The sequence below is a fragment of the Epinephelus moara genome, chromosome 18 (assembly GCF_006386435.1).
Source record: "Epinephelus moara isolate mb chromosome 18, YSFRI_EMoa_1.0, whole genome shotgun sequence".
NCBI classification, from domain to species: Eukaryota; Metazoa; Chordata; class Actinopteri; order Perciformes; family Serranidae; genus Epinephelus; species Epinephelus moara.
In genome coordinates, this window is record NC_065523.1 from 6,012,516 (window position 1) to 6,037,360 (window position 24,845).

Genomic DNA, 24,845 nt, shown 5'->3' on the forward strand with positions numbered 1-24,845 from the left:
AAACAGAACACAACAGTGGCACCCATACCTTTACCTAGTGCAATATACCACAGGTGACGTGTGTGTGCATTATGGAATGTGTAAAAATAAGAAAACACAATCCCAGTCCCAAAACTGCTAAGCAGGTGCCTCTGTAAAGCTGCTGTCCTACTGGACAAAAAGCCCACTAACACCCACTAACATCTGGCTTTTGTCTTTAATGGGAAAGGCGACAATCGGCTATTATTCCTGGGACAAATGACTGCAGTGGTCATGGGTAATTATTGGCTGCAGCTATTGGTGGTTTCAATCGGCAATGATGGAAATACGATGCCTGGGTAGATGCACTAATTTTCACCCCTTTTCTGGCACGATGCAGTGATGCAAGGCAACAAAATACAGTCACCATCCAAGCAGTGCTCAAACATCGTTCAAAATTAGTCGGTTTGAAAGAGAGGCTGAACGATTACCAGATATAAAAAAGAAGGAACCACAGTATCATTTTCTCTGGCCTCCATGCTGCTTTCTGCTGTTTACTAACTTTTCTTTTTCTGGCATGTTTATTTGTGGTGCCAAACTGAACACACAAGAAAAAAAAGAAGGTATTTTCAACTAGTGCAGAACTGTGTACATGATTCTGGTCTACTGGTGATTGGATGAGTTTATCGCCTTGTTTTAGCAGGTTTTCCAGCGTTTAAACTAATTTTGATGTAAACAAAAAGCTACAGCAAGGTGGACTACACAGCTAACTAGTTAACAGTGTCAAAGACGTACAGAGGTGGTCTGCTAAGATTAAATCACAGCCGCAGACCAGCAATAATTTTGTTGACCAAAACTGTGATGAAAACGTTTTGCCAACAACCTTTTTTCCATGACGAAAGTGAGATGATGACAAGATCTTGCTAATAAATACTATAATGAAATCTATGTTTAATTTTCTCTCTTGATAAGACGTGATAAAAATGTTTGTGGTGGACTACCAGACATTGAAAGCAGAGAACAGCCATGCTTGCTATTAATTTCAAATGCAGCATGAGCAACAGGCTGGTAAACTCTTGTCAGTTTGTGTGAGCTGTCAGCTGTAATTTAGCAATAAATAATCAGCTGTGTGTGTCTGACTGACTGAGTCTCTGACTGCTAAAAGTTTAGTTTTAATCACCAACTCTGTGAGAGGCCATGAGTTTGAACCTCCAGACAAACATGTTGCAGATTAAGAAAGAATTCCAGCCTAATTTAAGTTATTCTTCTGCTTCTTAAACCGTGAGGTTGGTAAGGCAGAGTTTACAATGAACCTGAGCACAAATCCTATTTGTTTCAGATTAGTTATTTGTGGTGTCAAACTTTTTGAGAGCATAAATAGAGAGATGTTGAGCTCTTCACATAATGATCAGTAAGTGTGTGCTCGTACACCACCCCTTAAACCTGTCAAAAACTGCTGGAGAAATGACAGTTTGTAAGTGTGTAAAAATTATTTGTGTCTAAATGACATTTTTATACAACCTGTCACCGTGATTCTGATTTCTGATACATTATATTAGCCAAACAGGATTAGTTTAAAGATTAAAAAAACAACAACAGAGAATTCCTAATAATAATAATAATACATTATACATTATATATATACATTATATATAGCGCTTTTCAAGGTCCTTAAAGACTTAAAGTTGACTGACTAAAACGTTCCCAATTTACGTCAACTAAAACTATGAAGGATGAAAATGACTAAAATGAGACGAAAATTAATAAACATTTTCATTTCAAGACTAAGACTTGATCTAAAGAGTTGTCAAAATGAATGCTGTTCTGGACGACTATTATCTCTTCTGTACTTGGAGCAAGCGGTCTCTCCCAGGAGGGAAACTGCAAAGTTCTTATCAAAACTTTGGGAAATGTGAACCACAAGAATGATCACATAACAGTTGGCTACAAACGCAGCTAACATCAATGACCAGAACACTCCCCTACATAACTGTAAGCCACTGGGTTTACAATCCAATTTACACATCATAGCTACACTCAGGATAGGTCACTGGCTAACACATTCTCAGAGCCCCTTTCATGTTTTATCACAAGGTTAAACTCTTGTGCCAACAACAACCAAGTCATAAGTCTTTGACTGTGGTTGTGCATGTGTGCAAGTTAAACAAAGGGGTTAACAACTGGATCCATTATACACGTCAAAATTCTGGAGGGACAACAGTATCGCACAAGTCTCTTTTTCAATGCGCTTGTGTCAGCTTGAAGTGACAGGAGAAGTCACGAGCAGCAAGTATTGAGGGATTATGCATAAGACATTTTGTGATCTTAAATGCATGCTGACATTGGGAGGACCATTTATTTTCCATCTTGGGACTAATGAGATTGATGAGAGGGTGGACAATTGTTGAAAAAAAATGGCAGAAGCCAGTGGTAGCCTGCCATGCTGAGGAACTGTCTCAGGGCACGCCTAGTGATGGGCATGAGACATTTAGTGATGGTGGTGATTTTTGCGTCAACCTACTTGTCTTCCTAAAAGGATTACAGTCCCCTTTCCAATCACCCTTGGCTAGATTGAGAGAGGCTTTAGTGATGCTGTTCAGTTAGAGTTTGTATGTGTACAAACCATGTGAGAGTGTACACAATTAAGTCATCCAAATAGGCATTGCAATTTGTCCTGACAGCAAAGACAGGGTTTACTAGCTGCTGAATCATTGCTGGCACATTACACATGCCAAACACCATAACCATGAACTGGAGTCACAAAGGTGGAATTCTCAGAGGCACAATCTGTTAGTGGGACCTGCCAGTAACCTTTAAGCAGGTTTAGTCTGCTTCCAAAATTAGTGGTTATAGATTATTAATGCAAGGTTACATTTGTGGTAATGGGTGGGAATCAGGTACTGTGACAGCACTGACTTTTCCAAGTCCAAGATGAACCTCAGCGATTTGTCTGACTTGACTCCAAGCAAAAAATGTGAACTCCAAGAACTAGAACTAGGTTTCTCTAGTTCCTGTTTGTCTTTCCTGTTTTAGCAGATATTTGGTGTCTTTTTTTTTCAGGAACAGCTCCAAAAATTTGGGGATATTTGGCAGCTAACTCTACTATGTCATGCAGTTGATTTTAGGTCAAATGGGTAAAATAAGTCAGCAGTACGTTTAGCATGTTTGAATTTGGGATTTTAATATTACCCTTTACACCTTTCAACTGCATCTTGTATCCACATTGTATCTAGACATGATTCAACCCGATAACACTTACACTTGATATTAATGTGTCTCCAGTGTCCAAACTGAAATCTGAGTGAGATTCGAGCACTCTGTCCAGCTCAAGCAACAGAATGTAGTCCAAATGGGCCCCACCTTCACCTATCAACAACTAATATGTTAAGAATAAAAAAAAGCGTGCACATGATGATATTGTCTGCATATACAAAATAAAGTTGAAGTTAGCATTGTCCGTTTTCCCTTTGGATTAGTGCAGAAAATAAGCTCTGTGGCAAATAAACGTTATCATACTTACATGTTTTTTTCAGCAAGATAATCTTAATAAATGAATGACACTTTCAAGATTTTTGAGGCCTAATTGCAGTTGCCAGAAGTAAAAAGCTAAAGCTAGTCTGTAGCCTAATTAAACTACACTACAGATGTATAACTTAATGTCACCACGGCAACAAGGCAGTAAAGTCATATTTGGCATGATAACATTTTGTTGTCTCATTTAGCCACTTGTTAGCAGCTGCCCTTTTTAAGACACACCAAAGCTTTAGAATTTACGATAGGGGTATTTAAAGATGTATTTTATGTCTTAGACCAAAACAGGAAAGTTTCTTAAACTTTTGTTAACCACAGACCTTATTTCAGGCATCTAACCAACTATCTACTATCTACCAACCAAAAACCCTCAGAAAGCCCGTCTAAGTTGGGAGAACTGGAAGTATTAAAATACTAATGCATTTTTGGGGTTTTAGGACTCATTCCTGGTGTACTCTGTTGGCATGAAAATAAAACAAATGTGTAAAAATCATTATTTGCTGGTCTATAGTTTTCATGAAAAGTTGCTCCATGCATTCATCTAGAGTGCACCACTCTCCAACATCCATAACTCTACTTTACTTCCCTCTCTTTTGATGATATCTGCCCTCTGGCTGGTTCATATTAGGATGTGCTTATTGAACATTGACAAGCAATTGAAAATGACAAATGACAACCTGTAATCATGACACTTGTCCTGCAGTCTCACTTGTTAAACACAAGAAAGTCCAACTGAAGCCCTAACGTCTTGACACTCAAGGTCTGGGGGCCAATGGAAAGAGAGCAGGGTCTCCAGAGGTGAGGGGTGTCACTTCCTGCAGTGACTTTTCCCCCTCAGTAGTTTTATGTAGTGATACACTGTTGTCATCAGTGTATACTGCCGCCAGATGGTGCCAGTATGAAATGCCACCGGATTACAACGAAATCTAAGGACCTAGAAAGTCCCTATAGGGTTGGTGGGAGGGGTGATGGATGGGTTAACAAACCCCAGACTTTCACCCAGGAGCCCTGGTGTTTGCTTCCGACATTTAATGTTGAATGTTGTTAAACCTTACCACTTGCTTTTGTTGCACAAGGAAATAAATGTAAATACTAAGTGTTTACCAACATTGTCAGTTTATTTTGATAGACTGTATGCATCAACAAGCAGAAACTCCATTTCCTGTGAAAACAAATGTGAAGACACAATTCATGAAACTGGCATAAATTGACACAACATCCCGAAACATCAATAACAGACACACCCAGGATACTTAGTACATCATATTTAGACATGAAAGTGCACTGACCAAACACCGATATTTGACGAGTTGGGAGTGAGAACGTATTGTTATGAAACAAGCAAATCTTTAGCAGCACATTGGCTGACTTATGTTTTAAGTTAGCCTTAGGGTGGATTCTATTTATTTCCTATCTCAATTTTGTTAAAATGCTACCATTAGTTAGACAAAAGATATAGGCCTACACAATGGACACTGCACTGTAGGGCTGCTAAGTTTGTTAGCTAATTAGCCAGCCAGCACATTGAACACTTAAAAATGTATCTACTAAGCCAGTTTAGAGGCGAAATTGCGTGGTCCTTATTTTTGTACAACATTATAGCTTATACTGCTAACAAAACACTGTCTGTTGATGGTTTGTAAGTTACAGTTAGCAATGCAAGTTTGTTTACATGCCTCTGCTGGCTGAGTTGTCAGTCAAACGCGAGCACGCACACACACACACACACACACACACAGAGAAACACCCACTTTGAGGCTTTCAGGTTAGAGGAACATTCCTAATGAATCTCCAAAGAGCTGTTTTCCTCCTTTCAATAGTAATAAACAATAACAATAAATTAAAAATCTCTTTGACATCAGTTTGACTGCAATAAAGAATGACAAACTGTGAGTTTGGGTCGGAGCTTAATGACATGCAATACACACTTGCTTACTCTCACACAGAGTGACAGTATGATGTCCCCAGTAGGGTCTGTGTGACTGGAGAGTGAATTAGTGAATAGATGAAGTACTTGGTGGGAGAAAAAACCTCAAATAACCCCAGCAAAACACCATGCATTCAGTCTCAGACACACACACACACACACACACACTACAGCCCGAGAGCCTATTGTACAAAGTGTGTATGTGGGCGTGTTCGGGCTCATCTGCATGGCGGCTGTTGCAGTCAGCCAAGGTCACGTCACAGTTTATGGCAGGGCTCTCTGTCAGAAATCAAATTTTAAACGGGTGAAATGAACCTTGAAAACAAGCTGGCACATTCTGAGCAGACTGAGAGAAAGTTGAGACACGTCCTGAGGTATCAGAGGAAAACACGTCGACCATGGAGTGGACAGTACTGACTGACTTGTTATGTATTGTTACTGATATGGCACTATGGAAATAGCTGTATATCTATGAACAAGTGTGTAATTCCAAAAGCTGTGTTAACTCCTGTTACAACGATCCTCCATAGCCATGTTAACACAATATGAAAGACCAAATCTCAAATATGAGACTGACCACACAGTGGCGTAGTGTTCCTAAGGTGCATTCAGATTTAACCACTGGACTAACGTCCTTGCAGTCAAAATAAAACTGACTGCACATTTTGTGTCGTGCACACCCAAACTAGAAAAATTCTCAATTTGGTGGAGAATAACTCAGAGCCCACGGTGCACTTCTTTTTTCGGTACAATACGCACATTAGTTGCAACTCATGTTTGATTCCTAAAAGAGTTACAAAATGTTACATAAACATACTGTTTGGCAATAACATATACAAATGGAACTAGGCGATTATATCAGATGATTTGTCAGGACTGTTCACGGTTTTATGTGTGAGATACAAACACCTCTCTCCCACTGACAACAGCCAACAGATGGGTCTATATTACCGAGCCATCATCTGTTTTCACAACCACTCGCTCTCTCTCAGCTAGCTGTATGTGCCAGTGTAATGGCTTTCAGTTACTAAAAGTGCAAACATTGATCCTGACAACAGAACAACATCTGTGGGCTTGTTAGGCAAATGAACGAGTGTTAACCACCAGAAAAGAGAAGCTGCTGTAGCAGGGACAGACATCGGTCATCCAAAGTTACAGAGCCACACAAACACAAACACACACACACACACCCACAAACACACACACACACACACACACACACACACACACACACACAGGTACAAAGCAATATATATACAAGTTAAAAAATACACACATGCTTCCTCTGACACACCTCACACACAAACACACTCATTAAGCCATAATTATAGCCTGTAGTTCTTGCAGAAAACTTGACTGGATTAATAAAGAGTGACACGGCGGCAGCTGGGGATTTCTCATTGATGGGCACTTAACTCAAAATGTCATTTCATTTATAACCTGGAAACTTTGTAGAGCATCCTACTGCTGTGGACAACTGTCCAAACATTCTGGCTGGTCAAGTCAACTTTACCATTAGTTTTAGGGAAATGAAGAATATTGCCATGTAATATAAATGCATTTTAATTTTGTACATACCCTACAGTGTGCCTTGGCCTTTTGAAGGAGGCTTGCGTTTTATATTTTTTACTGAGACCATATTCCACCTATGCAATGAGTCCTTCACAAGATTGAATAAGTGTGATCCCAGCTAGCCACCAAATTTCTTTTGCAATGATATTTGGTTGAATTTAGGTTGTGACATTGGATAATGTCTAATGCCAACGTGTAGACGTGCAGAATACTGGTGACCAATTACGTTGATATTTTGTTGGTTTGATCAATAAGGGATATAATATACCTTATTTTTTCTAAATGCATTGGTTAATTATCAATTATTTTATGGCTCCTTTAATGTAATTAATTTGTAACTTTTTTTTTCTTTGCAATAAATTCTACGCCACAATGAACGTTAACAGTCTCTGGAATCATTTTGGAAAGAAGGCTACAAGTCTGACACACTGCACCTGCACTCTCCCTGTGGTAAGAATAAAAGAAAGTGGAACAGGGTAGAAAGGAAAAACCCAATCCTGAAGTTTTTGCCACAACAGTCATCTTGCCATAGAATACCCACATTTTGTCGTAAGGTATGGAGAACTTCCTCCTCATTTCCACTTATGTATGTGCACAGAGACGAGTCAATCTGAAGTTTATTCATTCCAAGCACAGGACTTTGACCGAGGAGACCAGAGTTTGAGTCCAGTGTGAAACCAAAAGTCGATGATGAGTTATTTTAAATTACATATACACTAGTGATGGGCATTTTAAATAATTTCCATATTTTCGTACTCACACTGAACTGTTAGAGTACTTGAGTTTTCACAAAAAACAAAATAAATAAATAATTAATAAATCTAACATTGGAATATGAATGTAAATTGGCCAACAATGCAAAACAAGTGCATTTTGAAATTAATTTATTCTATAACAAGCCTTCAATTTGTGAACCACAAATTCAAAGTTAACAAAAGAAAATTCAGCAGACCTTCTGTTGCTGCCATTACATAGCTTAGAATCAGCATTTAAGGACCATCTTAGAAGCAGCTGAGTAAATCAATACAAAGCTCTACAATAGAATAAGATTCTACCCATTTTGAAAACAAAAAACAAGAATGCCATGTTCACATGTGGGAGGGTCGCCAGTAATTGCTCTACATGTTGAACAAATACTGAAGTCCATATCGAGTACTCAAGCATATACATTATGTCATAACGTTATGTTAGGCACGTTTAGTTACATACATTACATGAGGATGCCCAACCATGATTATTTTCCTATATCTTACCTAACTGGTAGGGTTCTAATTCGTTATTATAGGAAACGTTGTATGAGGATACATAAGACTGACAATGGGAGTCTGGCTGACTTATGACTGAGATGAAGTTCTGTCTCATTAAATGAATGAACAAACACCGAATGAACGTATGGTCTCGAGTTCTGATTGAGTGTGCGTGTGCGTGTGCGTGCGTGCGTGCGTGCGTGCGTGCGTGCGTGTGTGTTCATCATGCCTAGTGTTGCTATGGTCACACCCTGCCTTAAATCCCAAACCATCTGTCAACTACATGACCAGGAAACACACACACACACCCTAACACACACACCCTCACATCTGGCCGGAACTTCGTCCACATCCCGCCAGCATCTCCTTCCTCACACACTCTCTGTCTCTCTGTGTGCCTATGTGATCAAACAGTTAGAAGGCCATGTTTTTGTGTGTGTGTCTCATGTCTTTCTTTCTCTGCTCTGTGATTCATAGTTGACTGATAGGCCTTTCTATGAAAGCCACAGAACCACAAAGAAGCTGAGACAGATGTATCCAGTATTTCACAAAGAGAGAGGCATTAGCCTACATGAGGGAGGTGGAGGCCATGGACCAGACACTGAAATGATTGTCATTATCAATAGGGACAGAAAATGAAGCATGAATTAAGTTGATTTATTTGATGGGAAAGGTAAATTGGGATTATCTTTACTGATTGATTTTGGCAGGATTTGATGTTTTAAAATCTGAATATTTGCTAAATCATTTGTTTTGGGAAATTAAAAAAAGAAATGTAAAGCTTTGTGAATATAACTTATTTTCTTCTTAATGCTGTGAAAGACATCAAACTTTATAACATTTGACTTACCAACATAAATATGTCAGAATTTACGCATCTACTCCCTAGCTTTCTTTGACCTTAGAACCACTGTCCTTATCAGCCAATGGATGGTTCAGGTGTCATCATGTGACCTTAATGTGGGACTTCTGTTCATAAAAAGGTCTCTAATGTCATATGTGACAGTCCCTGATTTTTCCCAGGGAATTCATCTGCTATTGGGCAGAGGTGGGTGTTTTTTGTGTACTTGCACTTATTTTTATTTTATTTTTTAATTAATAATTTTAGGGTCAGGAGGAGTGTAGAACAGGGTTCACACCTGTGGGCCCGGGGTAGTGTTTTAGTTAACTGTACAAATGCACAACAATGCAATCAAATTAAGGATAACATTCTTATGAGTGATGGTTAGCATCATTGTACCTCAGCATTTGCGACATTCAGAGCATTAATATAGCAGCAAACCACTATTTGCTATGTAAAGATGTAATAGAGTAATGGTGTCCTGGGCAGAGAATGAAGTCACACTAACTCTATGTATGTTCTAATCTGAGCTTCTCTGTGGTTTGTTGTGGTAAGCTGGTCCAGCCACACGTGCATGTTAGTGCATGTGTGTATCCCACTGGCTAGCTCATTGCCACCACTTTGCACTGTGCCGCTAAGGTGGTTACTGCTGAAATCGGGACAGCAGTGTCACAGAAGCAAAGAGCCCACCGTCTGATTCCCCCTGGTTAACACCATTAGCTCAGTCAGCACTGTTGCCGATGTAAAAGGTTGTTTATGGCGTTAGCACCACTAGCTGCTACCCGCCGGCTCAACCACCTCCATGTTGACAACCATGTCCAGATAACTCATTCACTGAATTTCACATAGAACCCCTTTAATTCATTACTTATTTACAGTAATGCTCCACCAGACGAGCAAAATAAGTGATCAAAGTCAAACACAGCTATGATGTTGAGTGACCCAGGTGCATAGAGATTACATGGACTGAATATATTGATGTAATACTTTGAAAATGAGCGAGCAGAGAAGTTGAACATAGGGCAGGTTGAGTGGGACTTTGCAGGGAGAATCACAGATTGACAAATAGTCAGGTGAGTATGCAAAGTGGTGTATAAATTGTGAAGTCTGTTTGTGGTTTCATCCACTGTGCAGCTTATGTTGTTGACTATGTTTATGTTGTTGTTATGTTGACAGCTCCATGTTGTCTTATGTTTTATTCTGCTGTTGGTTGTATGAGAAGTGTCAGGTTATTTCATTTGTGTAGCTTAAAGGGATAGTGCACCCAAAAATGAAAATTCAGCCATTATCTACTCACCCATATGCCGATGGAGGCCCTGGTGAAGTTTTAGAGTCCTCACATCCCTTGCGGAGATCGGCGGTGAGCGGCTAGCACACCTAATGGCACACGGCGCCCCAGACTAACGTCCAAGAACACAAAATTAAATCCACAAAGTACCTCCATACTGCTCATCCATAGTGATCCAAGTGTGCTGCAGCCCCGACATAAAAAGTTGTTTCGAAAAACGTCATATGAACTCTGTTTTTAGCCTCACTGTAGCCTGTAGCTCTGACTGCTTCTCTGTGCTCCACGCTCACTGATGACTAATGCATCCGTTGACTTGTGCTTTAGGACAAGTAGTGTTACTGATTTTGCATCTAAAGGCTTCTGAAGCTGTTGGAATAAAGAGTTTGGTTCCGGAACTTGTGGTGGGGAATTTTGGCTTGGTATTATGTGCTTCAATCTATATACCATGTGCATCTGTATGCCACCCACAAAAGTGGCTAGTAAGAATGACTATGTTAAACGCCACTGCCGAATTCTAGCCACATTTGGAAGGTAGACGGGTGCTAATGTCAAGCCCTGAATTTAAGTGTAATGTCCCAGTAAAGCCTGACAGATGCACTCAAATAGACAATGTTTTTTGCCTAGGATGGTGAAGGCATGACCCACCCTGGCCAGTACTTGTTGCCTTCGTTGGTTGGATTGGTAAGGTTTTGGCATGAGGAGTGAGATTGGTTAGGGTCACGTTAAGAATATCAGGGTAAGCCAATCACAGGCAGAGTAAAGGCCCGAACATACTCGGGCGGAACGTACGCAGAACTCCGCGGAGGACCGTGCGGACTCAAAGCGGACGTCCGCAAGCCCTGTATGCGCAAAGCTCAGATTTTACGACCGCGCGGACTCTGCTCCACGCACCAGTGACTGCTCGGCATGTATTTTTCACATTGCGGGGATTTTTCACGGACATTTTTACAGGAAACTACAACGCGGAAGTGCGCTCGACTATGAAAGCCCGAATGACTGCGGACATTCCTCGCAGAGTCCACTCTGCTTATAGTACGCCCGAGTATGTTCGGGCCTTAAGGCAGGTCATGCCTTTGCTATCCTGGCTATATGATGACAACAGTTTCTCAACTGTTGAAATGCACCATATTCAGTAGGCACTGTTAATTATTAACAAGGGGTTGATTGATTGATATAAAATATTTGATTTTCTGTGCCCTAAGTTTGGATTTCACTGGATTTGTTTGCTCAGAAGATGTTTGGTGCTTTGTTTCCTTCACACTGCCGCTTTTAATAATCTCCAGGTTCTGGGAACATATGATGAGACATACTGGTTTTGAACTGCTAATGAGAAGAACAAACATGAAAGAGTGTGAACATTCGTGATTAATAGAAAAAAAAGAAAAAAAATGGCATTAGGGGAATAGCACTAAATTGGTTAGTGATATTAAACAGGCAGCAAATTGTTCAAATAGGTAATATAAATCATCATGTTGTAACATTACTTGTGGTGTCCCCCAGGGGTCAGTATTGGAACCAAAATTGTCTCTGTTACAAATTAAAAACCTGTGTCTAGAGTCAAAAACATTAAAATTTGTTTTACGTGGGGATGATACCACTATTTTATGCTCTGGAGAGGATTTACAGCTGTTTTTGAAGGAGATCACAACAGAAATGAATCATTTGAAAAGATGGTTTGACATAAACAAACTGTCACTAAATCTGACAAAGACCAATATGTTATTATTTGGAAATCCAAAAACTTGATATGCAAGTGCAAATTAAGATAGCTGGTGTTAATATAGAAAAAAAACTGTGTGAAAATACATTTCTGGGAGTGATACTCGATCACATAATCGGCTGGAAACCTCAAAAAGTCCCATTCAATCCAAGCTGGCAAGGAGCATTGCAGTTAAGGGAAAATCAAGGCACATACTGGGCCATAATTCAATATCATCTACTGCTCACTCATTTTACCACATCTTAATTACTGTGTGGAGGTCTGGGGTAACACCTATTAAAGCAATTTATATACATTACACATATTACAAAACATGTTGGTTATGTTACGGTGTTATTTGGGATGTAAATAAAGTTGAGATAGGGTTTGCATATTTGATATCTAAAATTGCTGTTTATTTACAGTTGTTAATAAGTTTGGCATAGTTGTTGATAATTTTAATTTTAAATGAGAGATGAGTCGTGAGAGGGGGGAAGGATTTTATGAGTGTGCACTTCTTCCAACTCCGTTTGGTGCATGTATGTTGATGTTTTGTTTTTATCTTTTGTTTTGGTCGAAATAAAGTCATTCATTCATTGGAAAGCTCTGTTTTCACTGTCCACTTTACTCTCTTAAGAAAATGGCATGTGAAATTACTTTTCTTTGACTCACTTATTTCTCCAACCGTTGTCTCTCATCTTATCTCTCTCATATATGTTTTTGTCACTCACTCAAGTCGCAATGTTTAGCAAAATGAGGAGCATCACGAGAGATGATTTTATGGGCTCTAGTTTCTCGGTGCGGCGCAGGGTGGCGAACCCCGCGCAGAGCTAGTTTTGAGCAGCGCAACCCGAGGCTCGCTCAGTTTGTTAGTTTGGCAGACCGAGGTGCGCTGAGATGGGTGTGGCGGCGCAGCAGGGGGAGGTGTCGACAGATGCAGCTTGGCGCAGTGACAGTTTTGTGCCAAAAGGCTTCGCTGAAGGTGCGCTAAAAGCTCGCCAGCTGAAACCAGGTCTACTGTCAGCGCAGGGGGAGCGCAGCCGGTGTAAGTGGAAGTTTGGCTGACCGACGGACAGTGCACACACGTCACCAAAACCTCACAGGCAGGTTTCCAGAATGTCAGGCACATTAATAATGCAATAAATACCCCAAAAANGCGCGCGCACGAGAGAAACACAACATTGATTTACAATTGTGGTGACCTCCTCCCAGGCTACCTTTGCATCATCAGCCCGTGGAGGTCTGCTCGCAGTTCCGTATATTCGGACACTGCGAGCAGACCTCCCGGACAAGCAACAAAGTGTGCCAGTTCATGAAGTCTGACTAACTATCTCTTCCTGACCCAGTGTATTTAAGCGTCACATGAGTCATTGTGCATGCGAGGCGTTGTCCTCTTCTCATTGGCGGTTCCACTTCCTCCTTCGCCACACCACGCCCCTGCCTCGTGTTAATCTGACTTCTTCCCACTGACGGTGGGGGCGTGGTTCCTGTTTTGAAAGACAAGAGAACAACACAACTCCCTACACGTGCTGTACCTTACTATCTGTACATCACTTTCTATTCTTTTTACCATATATGAAACTAATTATCTAAGCATTGCGGTACGTGCTCCTCAGACTTCATGTCTCTTCCTCTCCTGTACTTCTCCACTTCTGCAAAGCAAACACATTCAGATCAGCTGAAATCATCTTAGTATTCTCATTGTTCACACATCTAAAACTTATATAGTGAAACACAACTTATAGGAAAACACATAAAATCATTCTATTCCCAACACCACGCCCAGTTGGCGAAGCGCAGGTGCACTGCGCCCAGGGTCCAAAACTAACTTTTGGTAAGTGAAATTTTTTACCAGCCAACCAAATAAAAAATGCTTTTAAGTGTTGTAATTTGCTATCAGTATTATTTAGCATGTCATTTGGGTCTTGTATGTGATTCTCAATCAATATTTTAATAGTGTGCACTGATATTAGTAATAATGTATGCTAAAATATGAATAACTGTTTCAACAGTTAAGTGTAATATTTGGGTTAATAAATTCTGTAGTATTCTTACTACAGTGCAAAAAGAATCTTTCATTAAGGAATTTTACATGAATCACTGACTTCAGTCCCCTTTGGACAGTTGAGACATAAGATTTTAGCTGGACCAGACTGCAACAGCAGGGCTTGCCCTATATAAACAGGAATGTCTGACCAGTGGTGGACAAAGTATTCAACGACATGACTTGAGTGAAATACTCTTGGTCATTTTTTTTACTTAAGTGAAACTGCACCAACTGATTAACATACAAGTAAAGAACAGTCCCTTCATAAGCAAAGAACAGTTCCTAAAGTGCAGTGAGGTTTGTGGATGGTTACCTGCCACAAAGAGAGAAATGTGAACGGCTTGTTTCTCCTCTGACACAACACATACCTGTGTGCTCGGTTGTTCAGGTACGTTTGGGCAGCGATCGCAGCGCACCGAAATTCTCGCGCGAGCCCGTTCACATCAGACGCGCATTTCTCCACGCCGGTCGACAAGCGGTTCTGCTCCCAGCTGTTGTCTCCGTCACATTTGGGGCTGTTTTTCCATCATGGGTAACTGGCCGGCTTGACACATTCGCTCGCGGCTCGCACAGAAAATAGACCAGACGCCAAAACGATCACTGCAGGGCAGCTCCGCGGCCAGTGTGGATGACACAATTGGTTAACATGGGCACCGAAAGGAAACTGGCTTCGCTTCTCGGTGCTCCGAGGCTATTCACAGCGCTTCTGCGGGCGGTGTGGCCCTGGCATTACGTGACCAAAGATCGTCTCTGCCTGAAATACACATTACTCTGCCAGGAAACCAGCCGATACCAGCACCGTTCTACAGTAACAAAAAATGCATTTTCCGCTGGTAAAAAAATAACTCACCAGAGTGGCGAGTGGTCTTAAAAATTTACCAGCCAGAGACAAAATCTACCCGTAATTGGCGAGTGGCGAGTGTTAGTTTTGGACCCTGGCTGCGCCCCCGCCTCGCCCGGTCTGCGAAACTAGAGCCCAATGTATGCAATTGACCTATGGCTAAGTCCCGCCCTCAAACGCGATGAGCCAATCACAGTGCGTATAACCATTCCCATACACTCAGACATTCTCTACCTGGACGTTCATTGAAATGCATCACAGAAAGTCAGTTTTGTTCGGTTTTATGAACTTTTTCGGAGATTTGAAGTTTATAAATGGTCAAACGGTGTGCATGGGGTACATGCAACTCTGACACAAGGTATTCTGAAAGGCTGGGAGACGAGGTGTATTTTTTACCCTGGAAAGAATTATAAAGTTATCTTTAACATCTCTAGCTAACGTTAGCTAAAGTTAGCCTAACGTTAGCTCCTAGCTGCATTGTTCATCATGTCACCTTGTTTGCTGGGAGTTCATTAGCACTATTTTGTTCTAGTTTTGTACTTTGGTGATCGTACATCATTGTTAGCTGTTGTCCAAAGGGCTCTAGTTAAACTAACGTTAACTTCTGGAGCTTAGCTTCATTAGCTTATCTGTAATTGCAGAGATAACAAAGGTTAGCAAACGTTATGCTGAATGATTCAATGTAAATACTGTAGCACCAAACTAACGGAGAGACACTCTTGGTAAAGATGGTAAAAAGGCCGTTATCCTTTTCTCATATTCTGAGCCAAAAACCTTAACTTCAGTGGCACTTTATCTTGTTGTCTTTGATGGTGACAGCAACAAGATGCGGTTTACAAGCGTACACTGTGACCTGTAAATTTTGGCTTGTAATTTAAGCTTTTCATCGACCTTCTCAACAATAAAATGATTAATATATCCCTCCGCCCTTTTGGTTACTTCTCAATGACATCTGATCGTTATGTCCCCAAAAATCATAAGTTGCCTTCTGCGAAATGCCGTGTACTATGACACCTGCCATCGTGCCGGTCACTGAATGTTGATAGTATGTCCGAGTGAGTGGAGGGGGGCATGGCAACACTTTGTTTTTCGCGATACAACAAGCTCTTTTTTACAAGCCTTTATTGATGGTGGGCACTGATATCAACTGGAATGGCCTAGCCAACACCTTCTCATCCCAAGTCGTCACTCATCCCCGCCTTGTCAGTGGCCTTTTACTTTTGACATTCCAGCTGGGATGTCAACAAAACTACATGGTTAGGTTTAGGCGACAAAAGCACACGGTTATGTTAAAAAAGAAATATCATGGTTTGGCTCTACATTCATACAGGAAGTGAACACCAGGCTCTTGGGTGAAAGTCCGGGGCTTTTTGGACCCATCCACCACCTCTCCCGCCTGCCCTATAGGGATCTTCCAGCTCCTTACATTACGTTGTTACTGCGGTGTAGTGCAGTGCATCTTACTGCTGTGACAGGCGCCGTCCAGCCGACTGGCAGGGTATCATAACACTGCGAAAGGTCACGTCTGTCTGCATAACATACTAACGCCGCCCGGCAGTGTATCATACTGCCGTGAAAGATGGCTTTTGGTGTCAAGTGTCTGATGCCAAAATCAATGACAAAGCTGGTCTAGCTCACAGTCCAGTTTATTTTTAAGGTGTTGGACAGGTTGAATTCAGGGTTCTGTGCCACCAGTTGAGTTCTTCTGCACCAAACTTGAAGCATTCCTTTATGGAGCTGGCTTTGTGCACAGGGGCACTGTCATGGTAAAATATGAAAAGGGACAAACTGTTGCCACAAAGCTGGAGGCATGATGTGGTCTAAAATTTTATGTGCTGCAGCCTTAATATTTCTCTTCATGGAGCTAAACCTGGGAAAACAGACCCAGACCAAAGGGACACAAAAATATGTAGACAGGGTGTTTACTTTTGGCCATATAGTTTAACAGTGCCAATGAAATCAAAACATAACAAAAGGAAGGAAACAGAGAGACAAGTATAAGAAATAAAGGAGAGGGGAAGGATTGTGAGAAAGGAAAGAAAAGAGAGTGGTGAAAACATTTTTGGGGAATGCTACTTTCATTCACAGTGGCACCTCCTCCTCCTCCTCCTCCTCCTTCTGTTCATTCCCCCACTACACACACACACACACACACACACACACACAAAGCCATCCATAATTGATGCTAGCTGTAGGCAGTCACTGGCGGGCTGGACTTTACAGCGTAGCTGGATGTGCATGGAGGAAGGCAAAGGCAAGATGGTAGAGCAGGTACTTCTGAGAATACACACTGTTTTTCTTCCACCTCTCTCTCTCTCTCTCTCTCTCTCTCTCTCTCTCTCTCTCTCTCTCTTTCTCCTCATTGTCCCTCTCTACACTCCCTCTCTTGCTCCACGCTGTTTGTGCTGTGACTGCAGAAGGCAGCATGCTGCATGCTCCTTTTGTGTGTTGTATGTGCGCTTATTAGTGTGTGCGATTATGATTGTGACTATATGCAGTACATGTAGGTTCGCAGGGCTGCGTGCTCTGCTTATGTGTGTGTCGGTTTGTATCTCTTTCCCTCTGCCTCATTTTCTTTTCATCTTCATCTTCATCCATGGTAGGTGCTAGCAAGAGTCGATAAATGTACGCATGAGAGAGAGAGAGAGAGAGAGAGAGAGAGAGAGAGAGAGAGAGAGAGAGAGAGAGAGGAGCTGCAGCTTTGTTTTGGAAATGAAACCAAGAAACCCTGCGAGCTGGAAAAGGTTTGTTCAGCAGTGAGAGGAAAAGAGAGTCAGGGAATAGGAAGGAGGGAAGGAGAATGAGAAATATTGTTTATTTTATTTGTAAGGGAACATGTACTAAATGAAACAAATGTTATTTGGTGTATTGTACTGTGTTGTAAATAAGCTTAGAAAATAGGTTCAGTTTTTTCAAGTCAGTACGATACTCAAATGTATGCATCTTTAGAGAGTTACATTGCTGTAGTCATTCCCCCTGTTCATATCGGTCACAAGGGGATCCCTTCCTAGCAAGACTCCATTGTTAAAGTTTGGGGACGAAACGCCCCAAAGTTTAGTCAAAGTGAAACCAAAACATCCAGGTTCTGTTCCAGTTGTAAGAAAACATTAATCAAAATCCTACTGTGTTTACATGGACATGAGTATCCAGCCCTGTACTCATTGCCAACTTGTCAAATACTTCTGCTTTGTCAGCCCTATACACACCACCAGGTGATGTACATAGGGCGGGTGGAAGGGGTGGTGGAAGGATCCAACAAACCCCAGACTTTCACCTGAGAGCCTGCTGTTTGCTTCCTGTGTGAATGCAAAGTGAAACCATGAAACTGAATCAATGCTTTTGTTCCCAACCTAAGCAAGTACTTTTGTTGCACAAGGAAATACAAAAAATAGGTGTTTTACCTTCATTGTAAGTGTATTTTGAAAAAGACTGTATGCATCTTACAAGTAGAAACTATTAATTTCCTGTGAAAACAGAAGTGTATTTTGAAAAGACACAATGCAAGCATAAACTGACATGCTAACCTGGTCTCACTCCAAAGTCGTCAAAGCCCGGCACTTGGTCAGTGACTTCCAGCAACAGACACCGTCCTTTCATGTCGGCATGATACATGGCCGGTCGCTGTAATAGTTTAATAGTGCCAGGGTGTCAAGGGGAAACAAGGTGGGACAAGAATGAAAGTAAAGGCGTGAAAGTCCAAATATAGTGGGCGGGAGGGGTTGTGGACGGGTCCAACAACCACTGACTTTCACAGGGCAGGCCGGTGTTCTCTTCCTGTAAGATTGTAAAGCCAAACCCTGTTCTTTTTCTCCTAAATCCAACCACGTGCTTTTGTTGCCTAAACCTAACCACGTCCATGTGTTGGCTTAACGTAACCATGTGTGTTTGTTGTTAAAGGAAAAAAAAATGTCAATTTGTGGTATTGTACCAACATAGTGCATTTATTTTGAAAGAGACTGTATGCAAACTATAAATTTCCTATGAAAACAGAAGCGTATTTTGAAAAAAGACAATGCATGTAAAAGGCAGAACTTGACTTGCCCTAAACATCAACAACCAACACATCCAGGGTACCTAGCACATCGTTTCTAGACATGGAAAATCCATGACCAAATGTCAATATGTGATGAGGTTGGTGTGATAATGGGTTGAATATGCCGTCCCGGAAAGTCAACAACAGACACAGGAGGATACGTAGTGCTTCATATTAAGACGTGAACGTCTACTGACAAAGCGGTGTTATTCTGACAAGCTGGGATCAGAATGTGTTGGAGTATCCTCCCCTGGCAGGAAACTAGAAACAAAAAAGACACATCCGCTTTTGTAGTTTATTGGTCTTGAACAGTTGTCTGCAGTGGTCTGCTGCTTGGCAGGCATCTCACCCAGAATCATATTATCCTTCATCCCCTGCAACCTGCGATGACAAAGCCAGCTCACATACTACATAATTTTAGAAACGTTGATGTGATACATATGACATGTACAAATGTAACCCGTTCATAGTTTGCGTAAATGTACAATGCCAACATTTTCTCCTGGTGACTGGACTGACCTGTCACTGTCACTACCACCAGGGGAACACTACAGAGCCTATTTCATGGCCAAAAGATAAAACTCCATTTCTTTATTGTCATCATTGTTTGTGTTTCTGTTACATCACTTGGCTGAAGCCACGCCTGTGTAGGTAGTCATCAGCACTCAATAACCTGGATGAAGTGTATACGTGCAACAGTATCCTGGTTTCTTTTGGAAAACTTCTGCTAACATATTTGGGTTTTTTATAAGTGGGATAAGGTCTTATCCAGGTTTCTGAAATCGGGCTGTGTTGTTTACATGTGTACACACATAAACAGGCTGCTTATAAAACTGGAAATGAATCTCGAGGAGAGGCCAAGTTACGGTGACTTAAGAACCTGTTCTGTAGTTTTTTCATCTGATCTTTGTTTTTTAACCCATTAACCTTCACTCATTAAGCCCTCACACCAACCATCTTCTTCAGCGACTTCAAACTTCAATGGAACCTCAACCCTAATCCCAAGTTGTACAGGAAACACTTTTATGATCTATCATCACAGCGAGAGCAAATGTGGACAAAATCTTTTTTTTGCTTTCATGATATACAGATGTTTGAATTTTTCAGAGAAGTGTCAACACAGAAATCATTTTTTTCCCAATCAGATCTGGACCACTTTCAAATGTGTACTTAAATCTGATACATATCCGATCACTGCCTTGTGGCCTTGTGACTGCTGTGAGAATGCTGACATCAAAATTTATTTTTAACCCATACATGCATGACTTTTTCCACATCAAAGTTCGGTGCACTGATCACTCATCATACAGTGATACTTTCTGACAGGGATAGCTTGCCCACAAACCATGACAGCCTTGTTGTGAGGTGTCGGCAGAGATATTGGACTGTACATCCCAGTCTAACTCTGAAGTTGGTCAGTGACTTCCAGTGTCAGACGCAGCTGAAAAAAGCTGTCCTCTTATGTCGACATGATACGTGGCCGCCAATATCCTTTAGTGGAACCTGGTGATGACAACAACAAAAGTTTGTACAGACGTGGTGTGTTTATTTTGAAAAAGACTTTATGCAAACTGTACATTTCCTGTGACATGGCATCCCGAAAACATCACACACCCAGGGTATCAGAATCAGAATCAGAATCAGAAATACTTTATTGATCCCCGAGGGGAAATTATTTATGTTACAGGTGCTCCTTGCAAGAGAGGAAAGATACGTGAAAATATAAGAAATTTAAACAGTAGTATTAACAAATATATAGTTAAATAAACAGGAATTATTAACAAACATAAACGTAAATAAATATATATATATACATATATATATTGTAAACTGAACAAGATTATTTACACAAACAGAATATAGCTTACATGTAGCTTACATGTCATATCTTGACGTACAAATTCCATGACCAAATGTTTATATGTGACAAGATCTAAGTGAGAATGTGTTGGACTGTAACCCTGGACATCCTAACATTTGAAAACTGTTGTTCCGTAGGGTGTCGGCTCGGATTGTGAACAACAACGTGTCGTACGCAATAATCCATCGTTTCATCTCGTGTAGTGTGTCATAGTAGACGACAACCGTCGCCACGTCTGGGAGGCCTCATGACTTTCCAACAGAAAGTCTAGCATGTTTGATTTTCATTTTGTAGTTCACGATTTCTCCCATGACATCCGTCACTTTGACCAATAAAAACACAGAGTGATAAAGTGCCAGACAGACAACTGTATGACAACAACACCCCAGCCTTTTTGATATGTGTAGAGATGTTACCACAGAGTAAAAAGGGAGAAACTGATGATGATTGATGATGTTGTGAAACAGCTGAGGCACTTTAGCATCCCGGTGAGTACTGCCATTAGCATCAAGCTAGCAAACAATGTTATTTCTACACAATGGAGATGGACATAGAGTAATACAATTAAAAAATACAGGCGGGGCTTTAACTTACCACAACTGCAGAGGCTCCCAGCTTCATTTGAAACAGACTACATTATAAACGGGCTGTTATTTATTATTTACTCTGTATTTTTATATTTTTACTTTTTAGTCGCTCCTGATTGCCTTGATAAAGTTAATGCATTGCGCTGTCATTTCAAACTCAACACTTCAAACACTAACTTTGGTTGAGAGAATCCCTTCATTTTCTAAATAGGCTTTTATTGTGAAACATTTGCAGGAACTTGCTGTGGACGATTCAGTGACTTTCATGTTTTCGTACAGTACGTCAAAGGTAGCTCCCGCCACCTGCTGGCGCTTTTTTACGTTACTACAACAACATTTCGGCTGGCACATGAACAGACACAGTGACTGAAATAATCGTAAAAGTAATGAAAATAGGACAAGAATAACCCAATGACATCACACATGTGATGACGGACGGGGATGATTCGTATGGACCATCGTGTAGTCTGTCATGTCTGTCGGCCAAGTTTTGGCACGATTTTATGACTCCACAATCGTGTAATGTGACATAGTGACTGTCAGAACCGACAGAAATGTTGTGTAGCGTGAATCAGGCATAACACACACTCCCAGACAGAAGGACATTAGTACTATGCAGAATGACATCATCAGACCTTCCTGCTATGGGTCCATGTCATTGGTCCGACAGCCCATTGGTCCAACATCCCATTAGTGTGACGGTCCGCGGTGCTGAATGGCTCCCGGCGAGCGTATTTCTGCCTTGATGTTTGCGCCACGACCGGCTCTGGGTCAGCTGGGAAAGGCTTGAGGCGAAGCAGGCTCACAGCTTATGTGTTTGTCACTTTCTTTTTCATTTTAATCCACACCATGATCTTTTCCTGACCCTAACCAAGTGGTTTTTGTGCCTAAACCTAACCAGACCTTAACCACAAGGCATCATGATGATTTCGGAACAACGGGACTTCGGAACAATGGGTTTAATATGGTCTAAACAATGGGATGTCGGACCAATGGGCTGTCGGACCAGTGGGCAGTTCCCCCTACTATAGGGATCATCTGGGAGATGACGCTTACCCATGTCATTGATTGTTTTTCCCCTAAATGTCTGTTTTGCAAATATGATTTTTTTTTTTTTTGTTATTCCAACACACTTGTTTATTCTTTTATTTTAATGCATATGAGGAATTTCAGGGAAGAGATTTGTTCACACTTATGTCAGATATGGGTCACTTTGAACATGAATGTGCAAAGTTTATACAGAAAGATTGGATTTGGAGAAATAATTGGAACTGATCAGTAAGCTCTGTAATTTGAGTGCAGCCTTAGTTGGGGAAACAGACTTCATCACACAGACAAAACACTGGCATTAAACCTACAACTGACTGCCAGGATGAAGACACCCACTTGATTTGGCTCATATTGGCATGAGACTACCCTCCCAAGAAAAACAGTGGCATATGTTGTTTGATCAAATGCCCGAAACGACCTGTGCTTACATTTACCTGACAATGACCTCTAAAGCTATGTGAGTTATGACACTTTTTGATCTGGATAAAAGGTAGAAGTAACATCAGATCCTCAAAACCATGTAGAGAGGTGAGAGTGGGTGGGTAGGTCAGGGAAGTGTCAGAATTTGACACAGGATAACTCTGTTTTTTCCTACCCATTATTTTGACTACAGTATTTTTCTGATCTCTGATTCCTAACCTTACCCAAGCAGTTCTTTTAACCATGGCAAAACATGTTCTCTAAAACTTAACAAAGTACTTATTTTAAGCCAAACCCAGATATTTACTGAACTTTAACTAAGCTAGATAGCTCTGACTGTATTTTGTATAGGGTAAAGTTCCTGTTGACCAGTTCTCCTAGAATTTTGAATGTGGTGACATTTGATGTATTGCACAAGAGTTTTCTAAAGAAAAACATTTCTTTGGATTTAGAGAGTAAGACTGACAGAATGTCTGGCAAACCATAATAGCATACATGCTGGAACTTATCTTGACAAAGAATAGAGTATGCATCCGCCCAGTACATCTGTGCAGTGTTTTACGCTGTAAGAGGCCAGATCTGATTGCTAAGCATGCGTTTTGGTGTTGGTCTGTAATGGGTTGGGTGTTTTCCCCAGCTTCCAGTTATTATTCTAACCCACGTTTAGCCTAACCCTCCCATCTCACTGTCAGAGAGAAGTGAATTAGCATATTTCCAAAAAAATGTCAAATTTTCTTATAGGCTAATTACCAGCTGCGACAATGTTGCAACAGCTGGTAATCATAGTGAAATGTGATCCAGGTGATAAGAAATTGTAGCAGAAGCTACCAAAGTTTGGGTACTATGTCTATCTGTCTGTCTGCCCGCCCATCCGTCTGTGAGCAGATTTTGTCAATGTGTAATCGTTGCAAAATAGAGTAATGAAACTTTACAGGAGTGTAGTTGAAATCAAAATGAAGGGGGTTAGGAAGCAGGGAAGCCCCCCCTCTTATCAAAGAAAGGTGTGTGCAATGCAAGGCTCCAGAGTCAGTGGTTCTAGAGATGGGTAGCTTTTAGCCATTTCTTGAAACTTTTCCTGAGAGGAAAAATACTGCTTATAACAACGCAGGTTTCACATTGCACACAATAAAGTAACTGATCTGGTAACATCATGTCGAAGTAGGTCAGACATGGAAAGAAACATTACAATCAAATGATCAGACTTGTTGGAAACAAACACCCTGATCTGAAAAGAAATGCAACCGTAGAATTACTACCCAAATTGCGTGTTTACAGACTCACTTCCTGCTTCAACTTTGACCCTCTGTATTGTAGTTGTGCACACAGTTTTACTGTTCAATGAGGGATTATTCACAACATTTCAGGTCAAATAAACAGTTTGTTTCCAACCTGCCTGGTCATCTAATTGCTTGTGTTTCTTTTCCTGTTGGACCCATTTTTGGAGATGTTGCAAATTTCCAAGAGTTCAGCAGTCACTTAAGTGACTACAATGTTACATTGAACAGTCAGCACAAAAAATAAAAGCCCAATTCATCCTAAATTACAACTTATGTCATCTGACAAAGTGTTCCGCTGTCTTTCACAGAAAATTCCCACTGAACAAATGGAGCATTACTAAAAGCTACAGTACAGTACCTTATGGAAGTCAAGATTTTAACAAAAGTAAGAGACACGGTCGATTTATGGATGAGGGGCCAAGGCATTTAAAATTTAAAACACGACACAAATTTGAGTAGAATCAACAATTGTCTTTTGAGAAATAGTGAAGTAGTTTTAGAGTAGAGTAACACAGGGAAGCATAATGAGTGACGGTTTTACTCTGAAGAAGGAGAGAAAGTCCTTCCCTCTGTGAGCTTATTCTAAATTTTAATTGTATTCCTTCAGTTGCCTGTGTTTGGTGTGTGTGTGTGTGTGTGTGTGTGCGTGTGTGTGTGTGGGGGGGG

The 24,845-nt window shown here is 41.0% G+C and overlaps 1 protein-coding gene across 3 annotated transcripts in view; it reads left to right on the forward strand.

Moving 5' to 3' along the window:
* Positions 1-24,845, forward strand: part of rbfox1 (RNA binding fox-1 homolog 1) — a 225,098-nt gene that overhangs the window by 106,990 nt on the left and 93,263 nt on the right. Inside the window, exon 1 of one of the 3 annotated variants that reach the window (XM_050068720.1) lies at positions 17,170-17,222. The exons of the other annotated variants lie outside the window; for them this stretch is intronic. Within the exon in view, the coding sequence (XP_049924677.1) occupies positions 17,184-17,222 (39 nt within the window). The 5' untranslated portion in view covers positions 17,170-17,183. Of the gene's footprint in view, positions 1-17,169; positions 17,223-24,845 lie in introns of those variants that run through there. 3 annotated transcript variants of the gene reach the window in all.